The 15334-nt window shown below is 43.9% G+C and overlaps 1 protein-coding gene across 1 annotated transcript in view; it reads left to right on the top strand.

Moving 5' to 3' along the window:
- Positions 1 to 15334, top strand: part of SETD2 (SET domain containing 2, histone lysine methyltransferase) — a 3532865-nt gene that overhangs the window by 1437044 nt on the left and 2080487 nt on the right. Inside the window, exon 8 of the mRNA XM_044066027.1 lies at positions 1612 to 1689. Coding sequence (XP_043921962.1) covers positions 1612 to 1689 — 78 coding nt within the window. The remainder of the gene's footprint in view (positions 1 to 1611; positions 1690 to 15334) is intronic.

Here is a 15334-nt window from a genome sequence, read left to right as displayed (position 1 = left end):
GGGTTGGGTGAGTGTGCGATAGTGACGGACCTTAGGGTAAGGGTTTGGGTCAGGGTTGTGGTTAGTTGTGTATGTATGGGTTAGTGTTTGTTTGTAAGGATTTTGGTGTGCTTGTGTTGTGTGTGTGAGTGTTGGATAGGGGATGTGTTTTGTTTGTTGGTATGTTGTGTCGGGTGTATGCGATGTCGTGTTTGTGAACTGTCGATCTTCTGGCGTCGGTTAAATGAGTTTCGTTGTTTGGTGTCGGTTAGTCGTGTATTTTAAAATGTCGATGAACTCAGATAGATCCATATATATATATATATATGTGTATATATATATATATATATATATATATATATATATATATATATACACACATACATATATGTGTGTGTGTGTGTGTCTATATATATATATATATATATATATATATATATATCTATATATATTTCATGACTCTGTATAACCCTCAGAAACCGGACATAATCAAATAATGAGTGAGTTGTCTACATAAGTATCCAGGTGTCTTATAAACAGTTCCGTCTGTCCTTCTAAATGCTGCTACTGTGTCCATTTTTGCATTTAGCTTGAGACTGTTTTCAGTACATCAGCCCTTGTCGAGTTGTTTAGTACTAGTGAAAGAGCAGATAATAGTGCACATATTGTGCTCATCAGCAAACTTGGTCAACCACTGTTCTGAGATATTGGTTTGGATATCTGCAGAATAAATGCCTGAGAGGAGAGAGCCCAATAATGATCCCTTTGATACCCTACTAATTACATTTTTATATGGAGAGAGATGGTGCCACAAATTTCACAACTTGGAATCTGGTGGATAGCAGTTTTGTAATCCAGCAGACAAGATTAGGTGGGTTATATTGTTTAACTTTTCAATAATACCAGCATGAATAATAGTGTTAGAAACCTTGGTCAAGTTGAGTCAGGCAGTGTGAACTTAAGTGACCATTGTTCACAGCTTCTGTGAATATGTACAAAAAAGCTTTGTATCTTCAGAAGACAGGACCTACTTCCTCACAAAATCCAGTAGATTGGGGTCTCGATCCATTTGAGTTGCTTGTTTCCACATCAGTTCTGCTTTGATATGCTCATGGCTTTCTTTGCATGCAAGCTGATGGATATATAGTACGCTAATGCCTAGAGAGGGCCTGCCCCGTATACAGTGGAGTCACAGCTGCTATTCTTTAGACAGGCACAAGCCATCCTTTACTGTCTAGATAACTCCTCCTTTTTGTTTCTGTTGGTGGAGTTCCTTTAAAGTTGGTTGAGTGTATATATTTTCTGCCTTGCAGATGCCACATCTTTATCATTTTTTCTTTATTCGTAGGATTGTAGTGACTAGGGACGGACAGTTTTGATCAAAGGATGAACATGCTTATTTGGCGATGTGTACAATCACTGTATGCCTAATGCATATCCCCAAGTATAACAGCTTCAAAATGAAGTTGAATTGAGAGATGATGGGAAGAATAACCTTAATTTAAACCCACCACTGATGGACCCACTCTCTAATAGAGTAAGAATGTTATCCATTAGGTGAAAATATGTGCTGCTGTTTTGGTGGTTGTTGGAACCCCTCCAATTTACTTATATTTTTGTGTTTTTCTTTAGATAATTGATGCAACTCAAAAAGGAAATTGTTCACGTTTCATGAATCACAGCTGTGAACCAAATTGTGAAACACAAAAAGTGAGTATTTCCGAATGTTTTTGTTTTGCTTCTGTTCAGTAGTTTTCTGTAGTTTCACCTTCAGTAAAATGCTGTCTTTAATTTTCTGAATATGAAAAACATATTTTCTTCAGAGTTTCCATTCCTATCAGACGTATGAGCCACTGCTGTGCTGACTGCTTTGATTCCGATTTATTGCTGCATTTAAAAAACATTATTTAATAATTCATACATGTAAGATAGATTTTAGATATTGCTTTGGTTGGTATATTTTTTACATAACTCCCAAAGTATTTTTTAAATGTTTCTTAAATGTTTATTGGCTTTACTAGAAAGGCTCACCCAGACTCTGCTACACTTTGCTGTGAGGGAAAGGTTAGTTTGCTTTTTATTTGTATTACCTTTTTCTATTTTGAGTACTGTGGTTTGTTTTCTTTACCTTATGTTTTACTTGTATTCTGCTTTTAACTGCATATTAAAACTTGGAGAGACCAGAGCTTTCTCGAGAGAGTCGGGTAGAATTTTTTTTCTCTGCCCTCTCACCTGGTTACTGTTGCGGTCTTAACTCATTCACTCTGAAGCAGCTATGAAATGCTGCTTGGTTAATTCCATCATAGGAACAACAGTGCAGCATGAGCTCATTTTCAGAAAATCCGGTTGTAATGCCATACAGAAAACAAATAATGTTCTTCGTGTTTCTCTGTTGCAGTCATCACACTTGGGTTATCTGCTTGCAGGTAGCCCTCAGTTGGCCCGAATACCAGAGTCTTAGGATTTCTGCTTCAGATGCTGTTGCTTCATCCATGACGTCAGATCGTCAGGGGTATAAAACGTGCTGCCAATGCCATTACATCAGCTTTTCTTGCCACGTGGGAGCCTGAAGCAGAAGCAGTTTGTAAGTGCCGGCCGGCGGCTACCTGAAATTTTCGTTTTTCAAGTTTCAAACCTGAAGTCTTCTAAAGCTAAGTACCCCATTGGGGATCCTTTTTTCTTACTCTAACCAATGTCAGGAAAAAGTTAACAGTTGTCTTGCCTGTGGAAAGCAAATACCTCAGAGATTTTTATTCTTACTGCGTCACCTCTTTAGGCCCAGACCACGATGTCCCTCGCTGTCGGTTTTGTGCCTTGTTCAACGGCCGAACTGTTCGCCGCCGGGCAATTTTTGTCTCAATTCTTTCGCTCTTGTTCTCCGTATTCCGAAATGGCTTTAGTAAGCCATCCGACTATATTCCAAAAAAACACAAAGGTATAGACAGAGACAGACTGCATTGGTCCAAAACTGCCAACTACGCTTCTGTCACGCTAGTCGCCAATCCGCCGGTACTCTAGCTCTTTCGCAGCCCCTGATACCCGTCTCTACTGAGAACCATTCGGAGTCCGGCATTTCCGTAAGATGCTTCTTGGAACCTGCGGTTGTCTTTACATTTGGGTCTGGAGCTGATGTGCAGACACCGGCTTCTGAGGGTGTACTCAAACCTTCCGATATTTGTTATGAAACAGACTACTTCGTTTATGACTAAATCTACCAACATTCTCAGGGCCATGGTTCGCACTACACGTAGGAAACCGACCAAAGCACTTTCTCAAGTTCCCATGTCACAGAAACAAATGCTTAGAATGGCTGAAGACCTTATTACTTTAATTAGGGAAAGCCAGCCTTCTCCCTCTAAAAGACAAAGAATTAATTTTCCTTTTGTTTCTTCAGACCATGAGTCTGAAGACTCTGACCCCTTTGATTACCAGGACATACCCTCATCTATCTATGAGGACTCAGATGCAGAGGACTTAATTCCCTCAGCCCCCCCCCCCCCCAGAGGACCTTTCTTTCGGTGAAACCTTGCATACCCTAAGAGAGCATTTCCGCAGTCCAAAACGAGACTGAAGGAATTTTTAGACTTGCTTCAACATAGGCCTCTAGCTATTCCCCCTGTCCTGGATATTTGTAGATGTCTTTGTGGAATCCAGCCTTACTCCTGATACTTTACCACTTGCTGCTAGAAAGCCTGGCAGATACTACAGAGTACCTGACTCTCACAAATTTCTCTTTAAAAATCCCGCTGCGGATCCAGAGGCCATTTCCCAGGGACCTAAAGGTATTAAGGCTTCTACAGCCAAAAACCCTACCCCTTCGGACAAAGATTCTAGGGCTCTAGACTGGGTAAGAAGGTATATACCTTTGCACCTCTTGGTATCAGGGCTTTAAATTGTCAGTTTCACATGTTGAAGTACTGGCAGCATATTATTGATCTAATTAAACAAAAAATGTTGTTGATTCCTGATTGTGCAGAAAATAAGGACTTGCAAGACAATGCGTTCTGCAAACCAAGTTGGTAAACATACTTTGCAGTGTAGTTTTGATGCCTTAGAAGCATCTTGAAGGGCTGCGGTCACTGGGTCTGTTCTGAGAAAACATGCTTGGCTGAAGGAGCAAATCTTGCTAGACCACGTCAAGGCAAAATTACTTGATGCTCCATTAAACCAAGAATGTTTGTTTGGCTCTAAAGCAGAAGATCTCAAAAAGATGGAGGAAAAAGCTAAATCCGTGCAAACCGTTAAACATTTCTTACAGGTACAGTCACCTAGATTCAGTAGGCATTGGCCCTCAAAAAAAATGTTGTTTTCCAGTCCCATCCAGACCTTCTCAACCCAAACCCAGGGACAACAGACCACAATGACTACAGTCTCACTGTATGCACCGATCTAAACAATGGAGTGGTCCCTCCTCATAAACTGGTAGTGGTAAGCCACCCCCCTGTGGAAAAAGTTCACAATGACTTGTCCTTAATCCTTCCCAGCCATGCCCAAGTACTTGCACCCCTAGGAGGAAAACTTGCCCTGCATGCAAAAAATGAAGTATATTACCCAGGACCGATTGGTCTTAAACGTATCCCAGGGATACAGATTCTTTTTCCACTCTCTGCCACCTCCAAGCGGATTGCCAGACCTTCCAATAAGCCAGTGGACAGAGGCCCAAAAGCAAGTACTTTCTCTTCTCAGTATCTGGGCTATTCAACCTGTGCCAACAGAGCAAAGGGGATAGGGTTTCTACTCCAGGTTATTCCTGGTGCCTAGGAAGGTGAACTCTTGGTGCCCTATTCTGTATCTGTCAGCCCTTAACACCTTTCTGATGGTACCTACACTCCAGCAGCTCCTTCCTAAGCTAGCCAAGGACTCCTGGCTAGTTACCCTAGAGTTAAAACGTTTCGTGGAGGCTCTATGCACTATCAGATGTTCTTCATGTTTCACTGTTGCAGTCATTACATTTGTGTAGTCTGCTGGCAGGTTGCCCTCAGTCGGCCTGAATAACAGACTTGGGTCCTGCGTCTGTTGCTGTCTCCTCTTTCATGACGTCCGGTCGTCAGGGGTATAAAACATGCAGCTGATGCCATTTTATTCAGTCTTTCTTGCCGTGCAGTAGCAGAAGCAGTTTGCAAGTGCCGGTTGGCCGACTCCTGTTACTTTTGAATTCGAGTTTCAGAACCAAAGTCTTCAAACTAAAGCTAAGTACCCCGTTGGGGAAACTTTTTCTTGCTCCTTACCGATGTCAGTAAAAGTTAATAATTGGCATTACCTGTGGGAAGCAAATACCTCATAAGGATTTTCATTTGTACTGTATTCCTTGCCTAGGCCCAGATCATAACGTGCCTTGCTGTCGGTTTTGTGCTAGATTTAACCAACGCACTATTAAGCATTGGTATATTTTTGCTTCTAAATTTTTTGCATCAAGATTTAATTATCCTGAAATTTCATTGGTTAGCAATCCGACTACCTGAGTTCACAAAAAACGCAAAGAAAAAGACAGACCGTCGAGGTCCAAAACTGACTAAGCTTCTAAACCAGTCGCTGGTTCACTGGTACTCAGTGAGGCGCTTTCGCAGCCCCTGATACCTGCTACTTTTAAGTCTCAGGCCTCTACCGAGACCCATTCGGAATCCGGTAGGCCGCGAGATTCTAGTGAACCTGCAGATCTCTCCCTTGGATGGGACGGGAGCCGCTGAGCAGGCACCAGCTTGGTGTTTTCAGGCCTCAACATTTTTATATTAAACCGACGCCAGCCTCAAAAACAAGATCAAAAACATCTAAGTCTAAAAAACCGACGCACGAGGCACGTGCTCAGGCCCCTATGCCTTAAAAACAGATGATCAAAATGGCTGAGGACTTAATTACCTTGATCAGGGGTTCCCAACCCCCCTCTGCTAAGAGGCCTAGGCAAGGCACTGATTATGTCAGTAAAAGTTAATTGCATTACTTGTGGGAAGCAAATACCTCATAAGGATTTCCGTTTGTACTGTATTCCTTGCCTAGGCCCTGATCATAACGTGCCTATCTGTCGGTTTTGTGCTAGTTTTAACCAACGCACTATTAAGCGTCGGTATATCTTTGCTTCAAAATATTTTGGAAACAGATTTAACTATCCTGAAATGTCATTGGGTAGCAGTCCGACTACCGGAGTTCACAAAAAACGCAAAGAAAAGGACAGACACAGACAGTCGAGGTCCATAACCGATGACGAAGCTTCTCCTAAACCAGTCGCCGGTTAGCAGGTACTCAGTGAGGCTTTTTCACAGCCCCTGATACCCGCTACTTTCGAGTCACAGGCCTCTACCGAGACCCATGCCCAGTCAGGCAAGCAGCGGGATTCTCAAAGTATTGTAACCGCGGTTGTCTCTTCCTCGGATGGGTCCGGAGCCGCTGAGCAGGCACCGGCTTTTGAGGGTGTCTTCAGGCCTCTGCATTTCTATATAAAACCAACGCCAGCTTCAAAAAGGCCTCTATGCCCAAGAAGCAGATTATCAAAATGGCTGAAGACCTAATTACCTTGATCAGGGGTTACCAACCCCCTCCTGATAAGAGGCCTAGGCAAGACACTGATTATGAAGATCAGGTTTCTATTTTTTCTGATCAGGAATTTTGTATTCCACCCTGTGTGGAGTCTGATGCTGAGGAATCCATCACATGTGCATCACCTCCTGAAGATTATTCCTTTGGAGAAACCTTGCGTACTTAGAGGGAGCATCTTCACTGGGAGAGTCAAGATTTCTCAGAATCAAAAAAGAGGCTTATGAATTTCCTTCTTCCTCAGCATAGGCCTTTAGCCATACCTCCTGTTTTAGACATTGTGGATGATGTGTTTTCGGAGTTGAGCTCGACTCCAGACTCCTTACCTCCGGCTCCTAGCAAGCCAGACAGGTATCACAGGGTTCCTGATTCACACAAGTTTTTATTTAAAAACCCTGCTGCTGACCCTGAAACTATTTCACAGGGTCCAAAAGGTGTAAAGGCCTCAACTGCAAAAAATCCTACCCCCTCTGATAGAGATTCCAGGGCACTGGATAGATGGGGAAAGAAGGTTTATACATCTGCAACCTTGGCAATTAGGGCCGTAAACTGCCAGTTTCATATGCTTAAGTATCAACAGCATGTTATGGGATTACTGAAACAGAAAATGATGATTTCCGAATGTGTAGAAAATAAAGAATTGCAGGAATTATTGCATGCAGCAGAACAAGTTGAAAAGCATATTTTGCAATGTGGATGTTCTTCATCTCAAATTGCTGCAGTCCTAACACTTGGGTGTAGTCCGCTGTCCCAGTCGGCCCGAATACCGAAGTATAAGGCTGACGTCGGTCAAGGCGCATTTGTCTGACATCAGGACGTCAGGGTACAAATGCGCATGACCGACGTCATATCCTCAGTCTTTTTTGCCGCATGGTCCGATGCAGAAGCAGTATTGCGAGTGCAGGTTGGCGTTCTGAAATTTTCTGAAGTCGGAGTTTCAGACCGAATCAAAGTTGGCTAAGTACCCCGTTGGGGAATATTTTGGTTTTTTCTTGCCTCAGTATTTAACCGGATGTCAGAAAAAGTGAATAACTGTATTTCTTGTGGGAAACAGATACCTCATAGAGATTACCATACATTGTGTATACCTTGCTTAGGGCCTGAGCACGGCGTTGTTGGCTGTCGCTCTTGTGCTAGATTTAACAAACGCACTATTAAGAGAAGATTAGATTGTGCCAGGTTAGTTTTGGGAAGCGTTGTAATTATAACATGCCGTCGGATGCTCCGGCGCCCGCTTCGCCTAAAAGCGCAAAGACAAAGCAGCGAAGCCTAGGTAGAAGAACCGCCTGTCCCGGACGCCGGTTCTTTAGAGGGCTCGGTGGAGCCGGTGGTTCTACCAGAAGTTCCTTTGGATTCTCAGGGAGAGACTTTACTGTTACAAGATGTGTCCTCTCAGGAGGTAGGCCAGGCTGAAGGGGCTTCTCAGGTAGCTGTTCTCCCTCCCTTCCTAAGGTGGTTAGGCCCTCCCTTCTGTTTCCAAGGCTCCTTCTAGAGGCCGGCCAGGGTTAACTTCAGTGGGGTCTCCCTAGTTCTTCAGGGTCTCTGCCTAAGAAACATATGCTTAAAATGGCAGAAGATTTGATTACTATGATTAGAGGTTCTTTACCCCCTGATAAGAGGCCTAGGGTGGAACCTGAGCTTGAGAGTTTTGAGCAGTGTTCGAGGCTTCTGAGTCTTCGGCTGAAGACTTGCAGGAGTATCCTCCTTATTCTGATTCTGATGTAGATGACTCTACACCTTGCTTCTCCTCCTGAGGATTTTTCTTTTCAGAGACTCTTCATTCCATGAGGGAGCATTTTAAATGGGAAGGTCAAGATTTCTCTGATTCTAGGAAAAGGCTTAGGGAATTTTGTTTCTACCCCAGCATAGGCCTTTAGCTATACCTCCTGTTCTGGATGTGGTAGAGGATGTTTTTGCAGAGGCTTCCCTGAACCCTGATTCTTTGCCTCCTGCCCCAGTTAAACCGGACAGGTATTATAGGGTGCCTGAAGCTCATAAGTATCTTTTAAGAGTCCTAGGGCAGACCCAGAAACTGTTTCTCAGGGCCCTAAAGGGGTTAAGGCTTCTGTTGTTAAAAATCCTGTTCCTTCTGATAAAGAGGCAAGGACTTTGGATAGATGGGGAAAAAGGTGTATACTTCTTCCACTTTAGCCATGAGGGCTTTGAATTGCCAGTTTCACATGTTGAAATACCAAAATTATCTCCTTTCACAATTGAAGTCTAAGGTAGATGCTCTGGCGGAAGGTATTGAGTGTAAAGAGTTGCAGGATTTGGTTCATGTTTCTGAACAGGTGGGTAAGCATTCCTTGCAATGTGGTTTTGATGCTGTACAGGCCTCTTCGAGGGTGGCAGCCACTGGTTCTGTTCTTCGCAGGCATGCCTGGCTGAGGGATCAGAATTTAGCTGAACATGTAAAGACAAGGATTTTAGATGCTCCTTTACAATCTGATGTGTTGTTTGGTGCGCCTGTGGAAACAGTTTTAAAGAAAATGGAGGACAAGGCTAAGTCTATGCAGACTGTTAAAGATTTTTTGCAGGTTCAGCCTCCAAAGTTTAGTAGAAATTGGCCTACTAAGGGGTGGACTTATCCTTCTTATGATTCTCAGTCTAGGGGTAAATCTAGACGTGGTAGGGGCAGAGCTCAAGGTTCTTTTAGGCCTAGAAAAGGCAGTTTGCCTGCCCAGTCTTCTGGTGAGGGCAGGGGTCAGTCCTTTCGTAAGCAGACCCAATGACTTGCCTTTTCAGCTGCCAGAGCCTTCTCGTCTGGCAGCACCTTTGGGAGGAAGGCTGGCACTTATCAAAGAAAATTGGAGGGTTATTACCCAAGACAGATGGGTATTGGATATCATTCACCACGGTTACAGGTTTTATTTCCATACCTTGCCTCCATTCAAAGGCATGTCAGACATTCCTCCTATACAAAGAAAAGAGGCTCACAAGCAAATTTCTCTGTTGCTCCAGATAGGGGCCATTCAGCCGGTTCCTGTGCCAGAAAGGGGCCTAGGATTTTATTCTCGCCTGTTCCTAGTACCAAAAAAGGGGAACACGTGGAGACCAATTTTGGATTTGTCTATCCTCAACACTTATTTGGACATTCCCAAGTTCAAAATGTTGACGTTACAACAGCTTTTACCTCTGCTGGGCAAAGATCACTGGATGGTAACTTTAGATCTCAAGGAGGCTTACCTTCATGTGCCTATCAGACTCAGTTGCAGGAAGTATCTGCGTTTCGAGCTGGAAATTCACATTATCAGTTCTCTGCATTGCCCTTTGGCTTATCTACTGCCCAGAGTATTCACAAAAGTTCTGGCTCCAGTTGTAGCTTTTTCAGGCTAAAAGGAATACAAATCTATCCTTACTTGGACGACTGTCTGATTCTGGCTCAAGAAAAGGACGAGCTTCTTCAGCATCTGGAATATGTGATAGCAGTGCTAAGATGCCTGGGGTATTCTGTGAACGAAATAAAGTCCAGTCTAGTACCCTCTCAAGACATGTGCTTTCTGGGTGTGAGACTGAATACAGCAGCCCAGATGGCCTTTTAACCCCGGACAAACAAAAGAGTCTATCCCTTTACTTCCATCAACTATCTCATCAGTCCGTGCTGACTGCAAGGACAGTCCTTCAAGCATTAGGGTTCATGGCATCTTGTATTCTGGTGATTCCCAATGCCAAACTGCATATGAGGAAGCTGCAATGGTATCTAAAAAATGTATGGACACAGCACTGCCAGGATTTGGACACTGTCATTCCAATAATACCTTGCATTCAAAAGGAATTTTTGTGGTGGGCTCAGGAATGTCACCTAAACAAGGGACTCTCTGTGACCCGGCCAGAGGCGAGTCAGATTCTAACGACAGATGCCTCAGACATAGCTTGGGGAGCTCATCTGAATGGAAAGTGGATACAAGACAAGTGGCCTGCCAGACTACAGCATCTACATATCAACATGAAGGAGATGTTAGCAGTCCAGTTTGCATTAATGGCTTTCAAGGAGTTACTTCTTCCAGGGCAGGTGTTGATTCTAACAGACAACACTACTGTCATGTGGTACATCAACAAGCAAGGGGGAACACATTCTTATCCTCTATGCAGGCAAGCAATGATTTTGTGGGAGACTGCGCTCAGCTTGCAGCTAAATCTACAGGCAAGGTTTCTGCCAGGAGCACAGAACTCCTTAGCAGATGTGTTAAGCAGGCAAATCATGGATCCCGAGTGGAAACTGGATCTTCATGTATTTCGACAATTGACAGTGTCCTGGGGAACTCCAGACATAGATCTGTTCGCTTCTCCACTAAACCACCAGCTGCCAAAGTTTTGCACGAAAAGGTTTCATCACACAGCTTGGAAAGTGGATGCTCTTTCGTTCAGTTGGGAAAAATCTTCATGTGTATGCCTTTCCACCTCTGCCTCTCCTCCCAAAGGTACTCCTAAAGGTCAGACAAGACAACCCAAGGATGATTTTGATAGCTCCAGATTGGCCTCGCAACACTGGTACCCATTACTGAGGAATCTGGTAAGGAAGCCTCCATGGCCTTTACCTTTAATTCCACACCTTTTGTCTCAGAGGGACGGTCATCTCCTCAATGTCAAGCTTCACTCTCTTCATCTAACAGCCTGGCATATTCTGTTTTGAACCACAGCAGGTCTCAACTTCCTCAACAAGTTTTGAATGTGATTATGGAAGCCAGAAGGCCTAGCACACGTAAAGTGTATGCAGAAAAATGGAAGAGATTTTTATTTTGGAGTGCAGCAAAGGATTTGGATGTTTCTGAGCCTAATTTGAGTGTGGCTCTTCAATATCTTACTGAGTTATTGGACAAAGGTTTGTCTTTCTCTTCCATTAAGATTCATGCTGCAGCAATTTCAGCTCACTATGATTGTGACCCACCATTGTTTTCTCATCCTTTGTTCAAGCAATTTCTTAGAGGGGCAAAGAATATAAGACCCCCGTAGAGCTCCTACTCCTGCTTGGGACCTCAATTTTGTGTTGGAGAAAATTACTCTACAACCTTTTGAGCCTGCGGCTACTGCTGAATTGAAATACTTGTCATGGAAAACTGCTTTTTTGTTGGCCATTACTTCTGCAAGAAGGGTTTCTGAATTGCAGGCCCTTATGGCGGTTGAGCCTTTTTGATTTTTCATAAGGATAGGGTATCATTACGTACTAATCCTTCATTTATGCCTAAGGTGGTTTCTAGTGTGGCTTTAAACCAAACTATTCATTTGCCTACTTTTTATGCAAATCCCCAAAATAAGGGGGAAAAGATTTTGCACACTTTAGATGTACACAGGCAGTTGCGTTATTATTTAAGCAGGACTAGGGATTTTAGGCAGTCTCAGCAGTTGTTTGTTTCTTTTGCTTTGAGTTCCCAGGGCAAGCCTGTGTCAAAACAAACTATATCTAAGTGGATTGGGTTTTGCATTGCATTCTGTTATTCCCATCATGGCAAGGAGATTCCAGCTGGGATTAGGCCTCATTCCACGAGGGCTACTGCCACTTCAACAGCATTTCTAATGGGGGTGGCAACTAAGGATATTTTGGAGGCAGCTACTTGGAGTTCAGTGCATACTTTCTCCAAGCATTACCACCTTCCTCTCTATTCTAAATCCAGGGCTGGTTTTGCCACTGCTGTGTTGCAGGGCATTTTGGCAGCTCCTGCTTCATTATAGTTTAGCCATCCTCCCTTACCTCTGCTTTGGGATTTTACCCAAGTGTTAGGACTGCAGCAATGTGAGATGAAGAACATAGTACAGTTTTGTACCTACCATAAATGTAGATGTTCGAAGATCCACATTGCTGCAGTCCAATTCCCTCCCTCCTTCCCTCTGTGTTTAGGGGTGGTTGTGTGGGTGGGGTTCTATTCTTGTAAATTTGTATATATTGTACATATATTAGGTACAGGAGTGTTTGGTGTTTTTTGGTTTTGGCCTTATCTTTTTAGGGTCTTCTGACATCTGGGGCAAGAAAAGACTGAGGATATGACGTCGGTCATGCGCATTTGTACCCTGACGTCCTGATGTCAGACAAATGCGCCTTGACCGACGTCAGCCTTATACTTTGGTATTCGGGCCGACTGGGACAGCGGACTACACCCAAGTGTTAGGACTGCAGCAATGTGGATCTTCGAACATCTACATTTATGGTAGGTACAAAACTGTACTTTTTGATTCCTTGGAGGCCTCCTGCAGGGTCGTAGTTACTGCATCTGTGATTAGAAGGCAGGCCTGGCTAAAAGAGCAAAATTTGCCTGATCATGTTAAAGCTAAATTGCTGGATGCACCTTTACAGCATGATACTCTGGTATTAAGGCAGAAGAGGTTGTAAATGGAAGACAAAGCTAAGTCTATGCAAACTGTAAAAGTCTTCTTACAAGTGCAACCACCAAGATTCAGTAGACACTGGCCTACAAAACATTGGTCCTTTCCTGTGTCCGACAGAGCTCCACTGGGCAAATCCAGGCATCCTAAAGGTTCTAGATACCAGTCACAGGATTCTTACAGGTCAAAGCAGTGGGGTGCCTCCACTTCCAAATCTGGAGGAAACAAAACGCAACCCTACAGTAAGCAGTCTCAATGACTTCCCTCTGCCGTCACCAAGCACTTACCTTTTGGCAGCTCCCTTAGGGGGAAAATTAGCACTTTTTGCTCAAAATTGGCAATTAATAACCCAGGACAAGTGGGTATTAAACATAGTATCACAGGGATACAGATTCCACTTCCACACTCTGCCACTCCCAAACGGTTGGTCAGATCTGCCAAAAAATCAGTGGGCAGAGGCACAGAAACAAATTACGTCCTTCATGGATATGTGAGCTGTTCGACCCGTGCCAGAGCAGGAAAAAGGACCAGGGTTTTACTCAAGACTGTTATTGGTATCCAGAAAAGACCAGGCCTGGCGCCCAATACTGGATTTATCAATTTTGAACACATTCCTGGACATTCCAAAGTTCAAAATGCTAACATTGCAGCAGCTTCTGCCCATGCTGGGCAAGAACGCCTGCCCTAGTGACTTTAGACTTGAGGCATACCTGCATACCCCAGTAAGGGAATCGTGCAGAAGATACCTCCGTTTCAATGCTGACGTTATGCTTTACCAATTCTCTTCACTGCCCTTTGGCTTATCTACTGCGCCCAGGGTCTTTAAAAAAAAAAAGCGCCTGGCACCAGTAATTGCATTTTGCAGACAAAGTATACACATCTATCCTTACTTGGACGACTCTCTCATTCACGCAGAGAACATGGACATTCTTCAGCATCTTGCGTTTGTGAAAAGGCTTCTAACATACCTAGGGTACACAATAAACGAAAAGAAATCATAACTGGTACCCTCTCAAAAGATAACCTTCCTAGGTGCAAGCTTGAATACAACTGCCCAGATGGCTTTCCTCACGCCAGACACACAAAGGGAACTGACTGTTTACTTCAAACAGATGGCAACAAAAACCCAGTTATCTGCAAGACAAATTCTGCAGGCTTTGAGGTTCATGGCATCATGCATTCTACTGATTCCATATGCAGGACTGCATATGAGGAAACTACAGTGGTACCTAAAAAGTTTATGGTTAACATTGTCAGTCTGGAAATGATGATTCCTCTAATTCCCTGCCTACAACAGGAGTTTCTTTGGTGGGCAGAGGCATGTCACCAAAACATGGGATGGTCTTTCACTGTACCCCCTGCCAGCCAAACATTAACTACAGACTCATCAGACTATGCATGGGGAGCCCACCTGGTGGGAAGGTGCATTCATGGCATATGGACCCCAAAACAAATGCATCTGCATATCAACCAAAAGAGATGTTAGCTGTTCAAAATGCCCTGACAGCCTTCAAAGACAACTTCTTCAGGACAACTACTGATAAAGATGGACAACACCACGGTTATGTGGTACATAAACAAGTAGGGGTGCACACACTCATACCCCCTTTGCAGACTAGCCATGGCATTGTGGGACACAGGCTTGACTTACAAGTACATCTTCAAGCTCAATTCCTGCCAGGAAAGCAAGCTACTCTGGCAGACGACTTAAGCAGAAATCTTATAGGTTCATAGGTTCATACTAGGCTATCTGCCCAAGGGCATTTATAAGCCTAGCCCATAGTTATGTGGCTTTCGCCACCCCTTTAGTTTGAATAAAAACTATGCCTATCATTTTGCTGTGCCTCTGTCAAGCAGTGACACTGAAGTAATCCCTGGGGTATATCTGCAATCTCCCATCCATTGGTCAAGATTCCTCTTGAACAAGGCCAGAGAGGTGCTCTGCCTCACATGTACCGGGATTTTGTTCCACAGCATAGGGAGTCTCTGGGTGATGAATCTGTCCCTCCAGCACGTTCTATTTATAACCGTGTCAAGGTTCAAGTCTCCGCCCTTGTGGTTCTGAGGGATCTAGATTTTTGAGGTGAAGCATATTCATCAAATCTGGGTTTGACAAGGCCTTATATGTCAGGCACAGGTCACCTCTGAGCAAGCGGTATGAGACTGAATAGAGCTGGAGTTCTTTCAGTCGGGCAGCATAAGACATATTTTGAGACCCTTTATCCTTTTGGTGAGGAACTTTGGGGCCTTTCAAGCTGCAGCAGGTGTCTGGTCAGATACATTCGAACGGGCATTGTACTCAATCATAAGTCTAATGAGTGATGAGTACAGGGGACGATGACCTCCTTGATCTAGATGGGAATCCCTTCATGATCAGGTGGGCGATATAGAAGGTTTTCCTAACTACTTTAGCAACATGAGTGTCAAACGAAGGCTACTGTCAACCTGGGTCCCCAGATCCCTGATTACTTTTCTGTGCTCAGTGGATTGCCACCTATATGGTAGCTAG

This window comes from Protopterus annectens, chromosome 3.part0 (genome assembly GCF_019279795.1).
Source record: "Protopterus annectens isolate FY-2018-M chromosome 3.part0, PAN1.0, whole genome shotgun sequence".
Lineage (NCBI taxonomy): Eukaryota > Metazoa > Chordata > Ceratodontiformes > Protopteridae > Protopterus > Protopterus annectens.
Note: the sequence above shows the minus strand (reverse complement) of the source record. Positions and strands in the feature narration are given on the sequence as shown.